At 57.5% G+C, this 13822-nt stretch overlaps 2 protein-coding genes and 4 non-coding genes across 7 annotated transcripts; 5 read left to right on the top strand and 1 right to left on the bottom strand.

The window, feature by feature from the left end:
* Positions 1-155: 155 nt before the first annotated feature.
* Positions 156-6950, top strand: C18H19orf48 (chromosome 18 C19orf48 homolog). 2 transcript variants are annotated; one of them, XM_027515015.1, is made up of 5 exons: positions 156-221; positions 2083-2120; positions 3540-3578; positions 4583-4623; positions 5051-6649. In XM_027515015.1, the coding sequence occupies exon 5, from the start codon at positions 5105-5107 to the stop codon at positions 5933-5935; it is 831 nt and encodes a 276-aa protein (XP_027370816.1). In that variant the 5' UTR covers positions 156-221; positions 2083-2120; positions 3540-3578; positions 4583-4623; positions 5051-5104; the 3' UTR covers positions 5936-6649. The 2 variants fall into 2 exon arrangements, with proteins under 2 accessions (XP_027370816.1, XP_027370818.1); XM_027515017.1 differs by lacking the exons at positions 156-221; positions 2083-2120; positions 3540-3578 and having other exon boundaries at positions 5051-6950.
* LOC113876871 lies at positions 1903-1993 on the top strand. The gene has a single exon (XR_003506609.1). It is a non-coding gene; the product is annotated as a small nucleolar RNA SNORD88 (small nucleolar RNA).
* LOC113876870 lies at positions 3362-3455 on the top strand. The gene has a single exon (XR_003506608.1). It is a non-coding gene; the product is annotated as a small nucleolar RNA SNORD88 (small nucleolar RNA).
* On the top strand, positions 4403-4496 carry LOC113876872. Its single transcript, XR_003506610.1, has one exon. It is a non-coding gene; the product is annotated as a small nucleolar RNA SNORD88 (small nucleolar RNA).
* On the top strand, positions 4889-4980 carry LOC113876869. Its single transcript, XR_003506607.1, has one exon. It is a non-coding gene; the product is annotated as a small nucleolar RNA SNORD88 (small nucleolar RNA).
* Positions 6951-8285: 1335 nt separating the features above from the next.
* ACP4 (acid phosphatase 4) lies at positions 8286-13606 on the bottom strand. Its single transcript, XM_027515018.1, has 11 exons — positions 13499-13606; positions 13323-13427; positions 13165-13251; positions 12246-12392; positions 11842-11940; positions 11395-11490; positions 9843-9975; positions 9680-9762; positions 9164-9306; positions 8753-8931; positions 8286-8677 (listed from the first exon to the last, which is right to left on the bottom strand). Exons 1-11 carry the CDS (start codon positions 13604-13606, stop codon positions 8562-8564), a joined length of 1296 nt encoding a protein of 431 aa, XP_027370819.1. The 3' UTR covers positions 8286-8561.
* Positions 13607-13822: the final 216 nt, after the last annotated feature.

Consider the following 13822-nt stretch of genomic DNA (forward strand, 5'->3'; position numbering starts at 1 on the left):
CATTTTCTCCGCCTCCTGGGCCAATGTCTCATCTCCTGTAGGAAGATTATTATTCTTATTTCCTTCCTCAAGCACCAAAGTACAGTTTCTGACACCGGCGTCTGTGCTGGACACCTCGGGGCAGGCCCACCTGGCGCCGCGGGGCGGGCCGTGCGAGCGGCGCGCGCAATAAAGCAGAGCGCGCTGCGACTCGCACGTGCGTTGCAGAGAGTGAGGTTTGGGTGAGCTTTCCCCTGTGGTTCCTGTTTGCGGGAGGGCGCGCGTTGGGGACTGGGTCACGCGTGTCGTGTGTGCCCGGGGCTGCAGCGGGGCGGGCACGCCGTGGCGGGGACGGTGTCAGGGCTTTCGTAAGCACTCGGCACCCGCACCTCGAGGCGGTCCCTGAGTGTTCCCTTCGGGGCGGGCAGTGGCTCGCTCGGAGAGGGTGGTGGCTCCCTGGGGGCGCCCAGCGGGTGGAGGAGGAGTCCTGCTGCCGAAGCGAACGCGGATCCCCCGGGGCTGGCCCTCCTTTGCGCCTCAGTCTGGCTGCGCCGTGTCTGCTGCCCACGTTTCAGGGCTCCGCCATCTTGTCCATTTCTGGAGTTATTTTGCGGGGTGGGGAGATGTGGGGGAGGTGGGGAAGGTAGGTTTATGACAGTCTTTCTGCCTGGAGGTTTTCCACTCCAGTGTTAGCTTACACGTGCTTTCCTTAGGAAATCTGTATTCTGATTTCATGTGGCTGGCGTTTTGTGCGATGTACAACAGAGGCCGCGTGGGAGGTAGAGACAGGACCTCGAGGGTTGCCAAGGAAGGAGTGGGATCTCTTAAGTGAATTACTGGGTTCTCTTAAGTGAATTACTGGGTTGTGTCAGAACCAGAGGGGAGTAATTGTCGGACAAAGCAAAGGGGGCCTTCGTTCACTTTCAGGAGTCATTCTGACACAGTCATTTAAATACCAGTTTTGTGCTCGCTCAGAACATCAGAGTTTTGTTAAGCGTTAGTTCTGGGCTAATGGGGCTTTCTGGATAGCGTTTTCCCAACTCCCGAGCAATACCACACCTCCTCCAAGGAGATTCAGCCCAGGAATAGCTAGCAGATTTTCTGTTTCTCTACCACAAGCCAGCAAGAATCTCCTCCAGCTTTATTTCTCCTTTTAGAAAACAGTTAATTTTATCCTAACCGTTGCCTTGTCACAAGTGGAAGGCAGTTTCTCATCCATTCATCACTCCTTTGCCACTGTCCCATATATTCCCTTTTCAGGCCTTTTCGTTGTTAAAATCCCCAAACATACAGGGAAATAGACGCTTAACAGTACGTTTCACCATGTTTGCTTTTTGTGTACTTCATGTTTTGGAAATAAATTTCTTATTTCATCCAAAATCGTGAACACAGTGTCTCTCAAATAGCATTTTTTCTATTTAATGACAATGGTGTCATCGTCCTCAATGAGATTAAATCGTTCAGGAGGCCATCTCCTGTCTGCTTTGTGGTCATAGTTCCTGTCATTTCCAAAATGTCTGTCACTGTTTTGTTCAAAACTGGCTGTGTTTTAAGGATCTCTGGTGACTGCTTCTGCTGCTTGTACTTCAAGGTTTCTCTTTGCCTCCTTATACACCACCCTCCACCCCCTGGACAGTTTCTTCCAAGGGATTTGCATCTTAGTAGTCACTGTTCAGGGTCGGTAGCCAGTAGAGTCAATTCTGGAAATCTGCAAAACTGGGTAAGGGGAGTAGTCAGCAGGTTCTCTCCACGTGGGTTTAGGACAGTCCTTTGTGGACCTGTGACACTGGGGAGGTGAAGGCATCTTGGTGTCACCACAGGGAAGGCTGTGGGCTTTTGTACCCTGTGGAGGACTTTGTGTTTTCCAGTCTCTAGGCACTGGGTGACGGTGAGTGGCCTTGGGACCTGGTTGCAGAGGGACCCGGGCTCCTGTGATGTCCAGCACTGGGCTCTGATTACCCCCTGAGGACGCAGTGCCCCCAGGACCTTTGACACCTGGGGATCTGAGGGGCCTTGGTTTTGATGTTCTCTGGATCCGCCCCCAACCCCCCTCCCCCCCAGACTCTCTTCCCCCACCCTCACCAAATCCTTCCTGTGTTACAGGTGTGTCTTCAAGCTGAGGGGCCACCCACCCCACCTTGGTAAGAACCCTTGCTCCCAGTCCCTGACCCACCCAGATCTAAACTGTCTCACCCTCATTTGGGGTGACTTTGCATCAAACATCTCTGTGACCTAGTTTATCTGCCAGCAATCATGCAAAGCCCAACTGTCCTGTTCTTGGGCTTAGAGATGTTAGTCAAGTGATTGCTCTCCTGAGCCTCAGTTTCTGTGTCTGTAGAGTGGGTACAATCCATCAGGAGCAGATGGGCCCTAGTCCTCTGCCCAGTTGGGTGGGGGATAGTGATGCCCCCTGCCTTCAAAGGTAGGGTTTGAATATAACAAGGAATATGGACTGCAGAAGGGGAAATATATAGTCTGTCCATGGTATCCATGGGGATTGGTTCCAGAGCCCCACAGATATGGAGGGCCCAGTGTAAGTTTTTGGGTTTCAGGGGGAAAGACTAATCCAAAGTCTGATTTTCAGACTCAGCAGAAAAGAAGCAGAAAGGCTGGAAGCACTATCATTGTCACATTGTAGGGTGGTGGTTGTGGGATTTGTAGACAGTGTACCTTTCAGCAGAGTTTAGGCAGCTTCCCATGAATCATGCATATGTAAACTGATACAGTTATCAGGTTTACCCTCAATTTACACAATAGCCACTGTCAAAGAACATGGTTTATCTGGAGACTGTCTCAAAATGTTTCAAGTCTTACAGAGTGTTTCACAATTGTTTCAACAGCTAAATCATCAAATAGGCATGGGTATGTGTGTTACTGGAAAACAAACAACTGTTCCCAGTTCTAGGAGGGTTCCTCCCCCCCCCCCCCCTATTCAGTGAAGTCTGGGCCTAAATCTGTATTCCCACTAATAAGGTTGACTTGAAATTGATGGAAATAGATTACTTTCTAAATACATACTATGGAGAACTGGAAGTGTAGTCTCTGGGGAGGTTTAGATTCTTGCTGACAAGTACTTGAGGGGGTGAGAAGCTGTGTCCTCTGAAGGGTTAGCTCAGAATGGGGAACATTGGAGCACCTTTTTGGAAGGGCTCTTCTCTTCATCCAAAGTGGTGTGGGCCGAGAGGGAATTTCTGGGGAAGTGTGGAGTTGGGAGGATGCCACTTGGACAGGGATATGTGAAGGGGCTGAGAAGAGGAAGCCCTAAGGGATGTGTAACACCTGTAGATTTATGAGGCAGCAGAACTGGTGAGATGGAAGCGTTTTATTCTGCATCGGCCAGTCTGAGGACGGCGGGATTGGGGTGTGGGGTTTGAGGGCACTGGGACCCCCGTGATGGCCAGCACTGGGCTCTGATCTCCACTGAGGACACGGTGCACCCCGGGACCTTTGACACCCGGGGGTCTGAGGCGGGGTCCCACCTCTGGGGAGAGATGGAGGAGGGGGCGTGGTTGCTCCACACCCCACCAACCTCCAGCTCCCCAACCCCTTACTGTCTGCAGGTGGTTCCTCCAGGAGTTGAGCAGCCTGGCCACCCTTCGGTAAGTAAAGAAGAGACTCCCCTTGTTATTAATACTGTAATAATCATAATCCAATTTACAACGGCATCAATTTGTTAATAAAATGTATAGAGTATGGTAATATTAATAAAGATGGATGCTGAGCACTTAGTCTGAGCCAGGCCGCATTTCTAAGCCCCAGAGTCATCCCGCCAATAACCTCATGATTTGAAATAGGTGCACTTTTGTCACCACTTCACAGCTGAGGCGGAGGCACATAAAGATCGCGATTTACCCATCCTCGGCTCCTTCTGGCCAGGAGGGGGCTTATTTCTGCAGCCCCCATCCACATTCAGGGGGACCGGGTGGTGGGGGCTTTCTCTGTCACCCCTCTTCCCTACAGTTGAGCATACAGGACCAAGGAGGTGGATTTTGATTCGTGGTTTTGCCACTTTTGACATTAGGGCACCTTCATGATGTGTCTGCAAGGATAGGGCTGGGGCGCGGTGTGTGTGTGTGTGCGCGTGCGTGCGCGTACGTGCTTGTGCGTGCTGTGGGCCGGCCTCCCCTGAGGTCCCAGGCCCCACCCTGCCTGGGCTCGTAGCTAATGCCTCAGCCAGTCCTAGGGATTGCCCAGGAGGTGGCAGAGCTAGGGGGTCCTTGAACAGTCAACCTTTGCAAGTCACCCTGAAAAGTAATGCATGCTCCCTGAATTCCTGTGGCATCCGCTGCAAAGATGGAGGGGTGGTGGTAAGAGGAAGTGGATGCAGGAAGGGCTGGGGCGAGGAACAGGCCAGCCTGGGGTGGGGGGTCGGGGGTTGGTTTGCAGAGAGATGTGCTCACTTGGTGCCGAAGGGGCCGTGTGGGGGACCTCCCATGATGTCTAGCACTGGGCTCTGATCTTCTCTGCAGACGTGGTGCTCCCCTGGGACCTTTGACACCCAGGGGTCTGAGGGTCCCGGGCTCTGGGCAGAGGTAGATAGGGATTGTGATTGCTGCACCCCACCAACCTCCTCTTCCCCACCCCCATGCCTTCCCGTCTGCAGGCAGTTGCTCCAGGAGTCCATCAGTTCCTTCAGCCCTCCCGGTAAGAACAAGTTCTTAGTGGGTTGGCCAATGCCGTAATCGTATCGAACTTATCAAATGCAGAGATGGTGGTGGTGGTGGTGGTATCCGTACAGGCAGATGCTGAGCACTAAACTATGAACCAGGCACAGTGCTAGGCACTGAAGGCATTTAATCTTCACAGTAACCCCATGATGGGGGCACGGTGGGTGGTGTAAGGTATAAGGGGAACAGCTTGGGGTCTGCGGAGATATCCGGTATCCGGGCTCCTGAAGGGGCCGTGCTTGGGGCCCCTGTGATTTCCAGCACTGGGCTCTGATCTCCCGTGAGGACACGGTGCCCCCCCAGGACCTTTGACACCTGGGGATCTGAGGGGCTCCCCCTCTGGGGAGGGGTTTGGGGAGGGTGACTGTTTCCCTGCCCAACGCCCCTCCGTGCCCTTCCCGCAGCTCCAGCGGCCGCGCCCCTCGGCATTCTCGCTGGACCCTGCGCCTGGAGCAGCCATGGCGGGGAGGGGCGACCGCTACTACACGTACACCGAGCTCCTGGCCATCGCGCGGCGCTTCCGGCAGAACCCCAACGAGCTCATGATCAGCTGGATCCTGCGGGTGTATGACCAGGGTGGCCAGGCCCTGTCCCTGAATTCCGGGGAGCTGGCCCTGCTGGGCGACCTGACCGGCGATGCCGTCTTCAACTACCGCTGCAAGGCCCTGCGGGGCGACTGCAAGACGCTGCTGGCCTGGCTGCTGCTGGCCTGGCGCCAGCGCTGGGAGTCCTTCCTGCACTTCGAGGCCACCGAGCTGCCCTTCCGTCCCTGGACCACCATGGAGGAGGGCATCCAGCTGGTACGCGAGCTGGGCATGCTCGACTGGATCTACCGTGAGCCGCCGCTCCCCGAGCCCGCCCGGCTGGCGCCGGAGGACCTGCCCTTCACGCAGGGCCTGCAGCGGCGCCTGCTGACAGCCGCGCCCTCCGAGCTGCGGCTCTCGCTGGTCAGCCTGCTGGTCAAGGGCATGACGGTGCTGGAGGCAGTGATGGAGATCCAGACCATCGCCGACGTGGGCCTGCTCTGGCGCCAGAGCCAGCCGGGCCGCGCCAAGCTCATGCTGGGGCCAAACCCCACGCGCAAGGACCTCATGGGCTGGCTGCTGAGCCACGGCGTGCCCAAGGAACGCGTGGACAAGCAGCCCACCAAGGTCCTCCTGGAGCTGTACATCAAGGAGGCGAAGCGCAGCCGCGGCCACGCCCCCTACGGGCTAGGGGAGGAGCAGCCTCCGCCTCCCCCGTACTCCGACCAGGCATGTGGGGAGGAGCCACCGGTGCGCCACGACTAGGTGCCCCCTGTCCTCGGGACTGGGACCGGGACCTTGTAGGGGAGATGCAGAGCCTTGGCCGGAGTGTCCAAGGAGCCCCAAAGAGGGGTGGTGTCTGTGCCCCCGGCCACCCGTGGGCATCACCGGCCACTGCTGGAGGAAAACAGGTGGCTGGCTCTTGGCAGCTGCTGCTGGATGCAGGGAGAGAATCTGTTACATTTCCAGTCTGTTACACTTTAGCCCAGTGGGCATGGTGGGCTGGGTGTGCCTTCTGCCCCCACCACTCTGCCTCATGGCCCCCAGCCCCACCCCCCAGGCACTACAGGCCAAGTGGGAGACCCTGCCGCCCACACCATGAAAGCACTTTGAAGTTTGTTCCCTTTTTCTTAAAGTTGTTGTTTATTTTGGTTTTTTTAATGCAATATTTTTTTTACTCTATGATCTTTAGCAGACAACACTTGTTTTTTAGCGGTGCTCGTTTCCCCCTTTGTGAAGGATTGTCTCTTAAAAGACTTTTTTTTTTCTTCTGCAATGACTTTATCTTAAAATGGAGTTTTGTCCTTTGCTCGCCTGCGAAGGGGACGGCCTGTCCCTTCCTGTTTCTCCAGCTGCGTGTGTGGCTGGAGGGTCTGTCACCTCCGCGCGAGGGGCACTGTGGCCAAGAATCCCAGCTTTGTGAGGATGGACAGCCCTAGCAGGTGGTACCACGCATCCATTAAAAAAAAAAAAAAAAAACCCCGCGTGTCACTCCCTGTGAGCTGTGGTGTTTGGGTGCAGGGGTGAAGCTGGAGCCAGAACCTACCCCTAGTGAGGCCAGGGGTTGGTTACGTGGTCTCCATTGACACCCCTCCCCCACCCCACCCCCAGCTGTCTGCAGAGGAGAGCACCGGGCTCTTGGTAGGCCATGGAGCTGCTCCAGCAGCAGGGTTAGGTGAATCATCTAGAGCTTTCCTTGGGTCTTCTATGGCTCTATGGGGCTTCCCTGGTGGCTCAGTGGTAAAGAATCTCCCTGCCAATAAAGAAGACACGGGCTCCATCCCTGGGTCAGGAACATCCCCCTGGAGGAAGAAATGGCAACCTGATCCAGGAAATCCCATGGACAGTGGAGCCTAGCCGACTACAGTCCATGGGATTGGACATGACTGAGCACTCACACATGGATCCATAAGCAAGAGACTATGTTCCTGTACCCCCTCCACCCCCCAAGACCATGGAGTGCAGACAGCATTCCTAACCCTTCCCTGAGGCCCTGTGACTGTCCTGGAACTCCAGGGGTGATGGTGGCCTGCGTGCTCATGACCCGGGCAACCTGGAGGGCCCAGCTCCCCTGCCCCACGATGCTGGGCGGTGGGTAGTGCCAGGGAGGGTGTACTGGCCCCACTTGGGGCAGGCGGAGAATTTTCCTGTCTTATCTAGCTGTGAGGACCCAGCTGTTAACCTCAGCCCTTCTTCTCCCATGCCTGGGGTGTCTGGGTCTGTCTGAACACCGAGCCCCCACCCCTGGTCCTCCAACTCTGCCCCATCTAATAGGCACCAAGTGGCGTTACAGAGTGCCCACTGCACACCAGGCTACTTGTACAGTCAGATGGGGTGTCGACACGATGCTGGTGCCCCAGACTCCTACTTGGTGTGTGGGGAAGGCAGAGCCTCCTGGGTTGAGGGGTGACCGAAGCCCCACAAGAGCAGGCCTGGCATCACCCGGTCTAGGACAAGCACCCATGAGCCTGCTGTTCATTAGGTGTGCGGTAGCTTCCCTTGGTTCAGTGCCCGCCCACAAATGAAGCTCCTGATCTGTACCTTCCACTGGTACAAATGGGACCTCAAGGCAGCCACTGGCTACCATACCCGGCAGTGTTCAGGTGGGGTCCCTCCCCCTTCAGATCATTGTAGCCCCTGCTATGCTAGGCAGCCCTCCGGCAATATTACTGTCCCCACCTGCTCTGCTGGTTCCCAGGAGGTTAGTTTCAGGGGTGGGGGAGTTTTTGCATCAAAGGAGGTGGGGCTCAGTTCAGTCGCTTGCGACCTTCAGCTCGCCAGGCTTCCCTGTCCATCACCAACTCCCGGAGCCTGCTCAAACTCATGTCCATGGAGTTGGTGATGCCACCCAACCATCACAGGTGGGGGCACAGAGACCAGTTAACCCAAAGTCACGGCCTCTGGACAAGTCCCAGCAGGCTGGCAGTGGGACCAGGCTTTGAATCTCAGCTCTCCCAGAAGTGTGTAACCCACAGTGGGGGACTGACCCAGAGCACAGGTGATGGCACCTAGAAACGGGTTTCCACACGTACACGCTGTGCTCCCAAGCATGTTTAGAAACGTGCACGGAAACACCCATACAGGTATTGTCCACAGAAGCACAGGACCACGTAAGTATGCACATGAGTGTAAAGTATGTATATACACAAGCACTACACGCATTCGTGCCGGAGTGCACGCGTGGATAGCCGTCCGCGTGCACCTGCACACAGACCCATGCACCCTTCAGCCCACAGTCATCCATAGGGCCACGTGTGGCTTCCATGCCTGGGAGCCCGCCCCCGCGTTCCCCCCGGCGCGCACAGTAAGTCACAGAAGCCAGAGGAGCGGGTGAGCAGAAGTGTTGGGATCCAGGTTCAGTTGTGGGGGAAGGGGTGCCCGGTTTCCTGGCTCACACGGGGCCCCCCCAGGCCCGCAAGCAGCCAGGTCTCCAGGCCAGTAGGCCCAGCCCCATGCTGAGGGCCGCCAGCACGGCCACAGCCCCAGCCAACAGGGGCACCACGGTGGCTGCGGGGAGAACACGGGGGTGTGAGTCTCGAGACCGGCGCCCCCCACTCCCACCCCAGCGCCGAGGGCCGTCACCTGCGGGGGTGGCGGGCTCGTGGGAGCCGTGGCAGGGGATCCCGTGAGCCGGAGGCCGGGCGGGGGCCGTCAGCTGGCGGAATCGGCTTAGTGGGCAGGGGGCTGGGCACCCGGGGAGGCGGAGAGTCAAAGGCAGACCAGCAGAGTCGTTGCGGTAGAAGAGGGAGACGGTGACATTCCTGGAGGAAGAGAGGAGGTACCTTGGTCCGTCCTCGCCTTCCCTGCCGCTGACTTTGAATCTGGAGAAGAGCAATTGGATGGAGCACGGCGTTTCTGACTTCTATCCCTGCCAATACCGTCCCTTTAAACTCCCCCGCCTGTGCCTGGGTCACGCCCTGTACCGGGGTCTCCATCCCTCCTCCTCGCGAGCGTTCTGGCCCCGCCCATTTCCGGGTACCGCCCCTTCCTTACCCTGAGTGGTCGCCGTCTGCGTTGTCGCGGTCTGCGTCGCCCAAGCGCCGCCGGAACTCAAAGCCGAGGCAGGCGGCGTAAGGCGGTGTGTGCCCATCGTAGAGACCCAGGGCCCCCTGGAGGGCCAGGAGAGTGCTGTCGTGCTGCGGGCGGATCCAGGGCTGAGTCGGGGCTCCTCCAGATGGCCCTCGGACCCCTTAGAACAAATCCCGCCCCCCTCAAACCTCCTCGACCCTGGAGGCAGCCCCACCAGTTACAGGTGGTCATTTAATAAATGAGTGGACAGCTCAGCCAAAAAGGCTGTCCTTCCAGAAGAACTGATTTCTTTCCCATCATCATATTGTCACCTCCCTCCTTCCAGATTCCATATCTGGTGATGTGATCTGGGAGTATGGTTTGGAGATATATGTTACTCAAGGCATGAGGCTGAGGTTCCACCAGTCCCCGCTCACCCAAATCCCACCCCCTCCCCATCCCTGTGCCCACATGGCACTGCCTCCCTTCCCAAAGACTTACAGCGGAATACATAACCATCTTGAGTGGCAGCCCCAAGCGCTGCACCCGGGAGAAGTTGGCCAGGATGGCATCTAGCAGGATTCCTGACAGGGCAGGTCAGAGAGTTAAAAACCCTCCAAAGGAAGGCGCCTGGGCCTCCCAGCCGCCCGGCTCCACATCTCACCCCCACTCAGCTGGGCCTTCTCCGCTGCCTGGGGTGGGCCCACGTGAGCTCCGATATCCAAAGCCGAGATCTGAGCTAGTGTCTGCAGGACATCTGGGGAGGCCCAGGATGGTAGGGAAAGACCATGGGCTTGCTGGGGAGAGAGAGAGGGGACAAAGTGGCCGCGATGTCCTGAGTTCTTCATGCTCCCCTTAGACCCACCACGATGCCCCCCTCAGCTGCAGTTCACTCTTCCTCCTCCTCTGGAGAAGGCGATGGCACCCCACTCCAGTACTCTTGCCTGGAAAATCCCAGTACCGGAGGAGCCTGGTGGGCTGCAATCCACGGGGTCGTGAAGAGTCGGACACGACTGAACGACTTCCCTTTCACTTTTCACTTTCATGCATTGGAGAAGGAAATGGCAACCCACTCCAGTATTCTTGCCTGGAGAATCCCAGGGACGGGGGAGCCTGGTGGGCTGCCGTCTATGGGGTCACACAGAGTTGGACACGACTGAAGTGACAGCAGGGAAGGGAACCCTCCTCTGACGCCCTCATAGGTGAGGTCTGGTCAGGAACTTACGGTGTGGGTAATGTGCTAAGTTGCTTCAGTTGTGTCCATCTCTTTGCGACCCTATGGACTGTAGCCCACCAGGCTCCTCTGTCAATGGGATTCTCCAGGCAAGAATACTGAAAGGGGTTGCCATGCCCTCTTCCAGGGGATCTTCCCAACCCAGGGATCAAACCTGCATCTCTTACCTCTACTTGCATTGGCAGGCGGTTCTTTACCACTAGCACCACCTAGGATGTCCTTGGTGTGGGTAATAGCGATTATTAATTAACCATAGTAATGACCATTATTCCAGAAGCCCTTATCAGAAACCCCTGGGGCTAGGGCTGTTTCAGAATTCAGACGTTTGGGGGGACTTCCCTGGTGGCCCAGTGGCTAAGACTCTGCACTTGCACTGCAGGGGGTCCAAGTTCCATCCCTGATCAGAGGACTAGATTTCATATGCTACAACTAAGACCTAGTGCAGCCAAATAATTGTTTAATTAAAAAAAATAATTCAGACGTTTGCAATTTCAGAAAGGTCTGGTGGTGAGGGTAGTATTAATATATACCTCGTAACACATTCTGTGGGGGCTGGGGCAGCCGCCTTAGACACACACTTTGCTCTTCCCACCATGCAATTAGGAGCATTCCCATTAAGTGGGTAAGCAAGGACTGCCAGCCTCATGCCTCTTCAGGTCAGCGCCTGGGGCCCAAGCTTTGCCTTCCTGCGCTTTTCCGATTAGGGAACTGGAGGATTGGAACAGCAAACACGTAGACCGAAAACGCCTCACTGTGTGCCAGGCGCTATTTTAAGCGCATCGCGTGAATTAACCCCTTTCGATCCAATCAGCAACCCAAGTTGATACGAATGTCGCCATTGTCGTCGTATAGATGGAGAAATTGAGGCACTAAAGGTTAAGTGACTTGCCTGAGGGAACACAAGTAGTAAGCGGCAACGCTGGGATTGGAACCCAGAGCCCTTAACGACTTAGCCGGCTGGGTGAATGGGGCAGGGGCCCACCTGGCAAATCAGAGTGTCCAGGACCTTCCACGCCTTGCGCAGCGGCTCCCCGACCAGCGGCAGCCCCGTGAAGTTCTCCAGGCGAGTCAAGAAGTCCTGCAAGCACCGAACCGGGATGGGTGAGCCTGGCAGACGTCAGCACCCCTAGGGTCCAGCGGTGTCCGGCCGGCCCCGCTGGCCCTGCCCACACGCCCCGCCCCCTTCAGCCTGCCGGCCCCGCCCTGTCCTGTGGGTCCTGCCACCTCCCACTGGCCCCGCCACAACCCGGTCGGCCCCGCCCCCTCAGCCTGCCGGCCCCGCCCTGTCCTGTGGGTCCTGCCACATCCCACTGGCCCCGCCCCATCCCGGTCGGCCCCGCCGCTTCAGCCTGCCGGCCCCGCCCTCTCCGGCCCCGCCCTGTGCTGTGGGTCCCTCCCCATCCTGCCGCATTGGGCCGGCTTGGCTCACCGTCCAGCCCTTCAAGGCGGTCTTGTACTCGGCGGCCTCCGTGGCCTCCCTCAGCAGCTCACGGTATCGGGGACAGCTCCGCGTAGGGAACCTCAGCAGCTGGAGGAGACTGAGGCTCAGAGGGGACAAAAGTGTGACCGGGGCCCGACTGAAGACAGGGAAGTGGGACTGGGGGGGCGTCCTGTCTCCAGTCCACGGTTTCTCCCAGATATGGCTGAGCAGCGAGGGGTGGGCCGCTAGCCCCATCAGGACAACTCAGCCCCAGGGAAGGCTTCCTTGCTGTGGTTCCAGGGAGCCCCCCATCACCCCCATCGGGTCCGAGCCTGGTCTCTGAGCCGCTGGCCCTCTCCATCTGAGTCCCTCTCTCCATCCCTCCCGCCCCCAGGCCAGTCCAGCCCCCTGACCTTGTCCTCAGTGACCGGCACCGTGTGCACAGGGATGGGTCTCCAGGTGGCCTCGGAGCGCCCTGGGGCGGCCTCAGGGAACAGCCCCGCCAGGTTGGCCTGAGCACTCTCCAGTGTCCGGTCAAAGTCTGTGCTGCGAATGTACACCTGGATAGGGGGTGAGAGGACAGGCCAGAAGACCACTGTCGGGGTCAGAGGTCAACTACAGTAGCAAACCAAAAGCTTCAGATTCAGCTCAGGGTCGAAGGTCAGGTGTTAGGGGTCAAAACTCAGGGCAGGTTCAAGGACCTGGCCTTCAACATTAGAAGTTGGTATCAAGGGTCAGAGGTTAATGTCAAGAGCAGTTGAGGTGGGAAGTTGGATGGACACTGAGGATTAAGGGGATCAGTTGAGCCAATGAAAGTCAGAAAGGAAGATTAGAGTCACTGAAGGTGGAAAGTTAGAGGTCAAGAGAGGAGGGCAGGTTGGAGGTCATGAGATCATATCAGCAGGAATGATCCTATGGTCATCTGTCAGGAGACAGAGGAAGATATAGAAAAGTCAGATTTGATGAAGGGTAGAGGTCAAAGGTTGGAGTCAGAGAGCAGGTAGAATCAATGAAGGCCAAAGACAGAATCAATCAAGTTTCGAAGTCAGAGGGCCTGGCTGGAGTCAGTGAGAGTCAGAACACAGAGGTGGAGATCTGAAAATAAAAGTCAGAGTTGATGGAGGTCAGAGGTCAAGATGTGACTCAGGTTGAGATAGAGTCAGGGGTCAGTATGGGTTAGTTGATGGTTCCGGGGGTCAGAGATCAGACCTAAGGTTCAGGTCAGGTGGATGGGGGTCAAGGGCCAGAGATGGAGGCCCAGGGAGGCACTGGAGTCAGTGGAGGTCAGAGGTGAGAGGTCATGAGGTAGGCTGAAGGTCAGCATGGCTGTACCTCTTCCCGCCGGTACTCGGGGCTCAGAAAGTCCTCGTAGCGGCTCCTCAGGAAGCGGCCCAGCTCCAGCTGCTGGCGGACCCCCTCCTGGGGACAGAGCCGGTTCAGCGGACCCCTCCCCACCCCACCCCACCCCAGACTCCATCTGAGTGTCTCACCTCGGTCAGCTGGCCCAGGCCACGTGGCCACAGGGTGGATGCAACCTCCTTGTGCGGGTCAGTGGGGTAGGAGGCCAGTGGGGCCCGGTCGCCATGGCGGAACACCTGGGGAGGGGACCAGGTCAGGGCCAGGCTGGGGGACGTGAGGGGCTGGGACGGGGCAGGGGGCACCTCACCACCGCCACGAAGACCAGGGGTCCTTCCGTCAGGGCTGGGGGCAGCAGTAGCAGCAGCAGCAGCAGGAGAGGTCCGGCGGGGTGGCCCCGAAACCCTGGCCCGGCCATCTCCACACAGCCAGACGCTGAGCTCAGCGCACTGTCTGCACCGCAGCCCCACCTGCTCATTACCCCCGCCCCAGCACCCCCCCACCAGAAGAGCAGGTCCCAGCACGCCTCCCCCTGGATCCAGAACCCCCGATCCCCCAGGGCCTCTGTCAGCCATGGATTCACCGGGGATGTGTCCGTTTAATCTTTCCCGCAACCCCAGGAGATGTTGATCTG

This window comes from Bos indicus x Bos taurus, chromosome 18 (assembly GCF_003369695.1).
Source record: "Bos indicus x Bos taurus breed Angus x Brahman F1 hybrid chromosome 18, Bos_hybrid_MaternalHap_v2.0, whole genome shotgun sequence".
Lineage (NCBI taxonomy): Eukaryota > Metazoa > Chordata > Mammalia > Artiodactyla > Bovidae > Bos > Bos indicus x Bos taurus.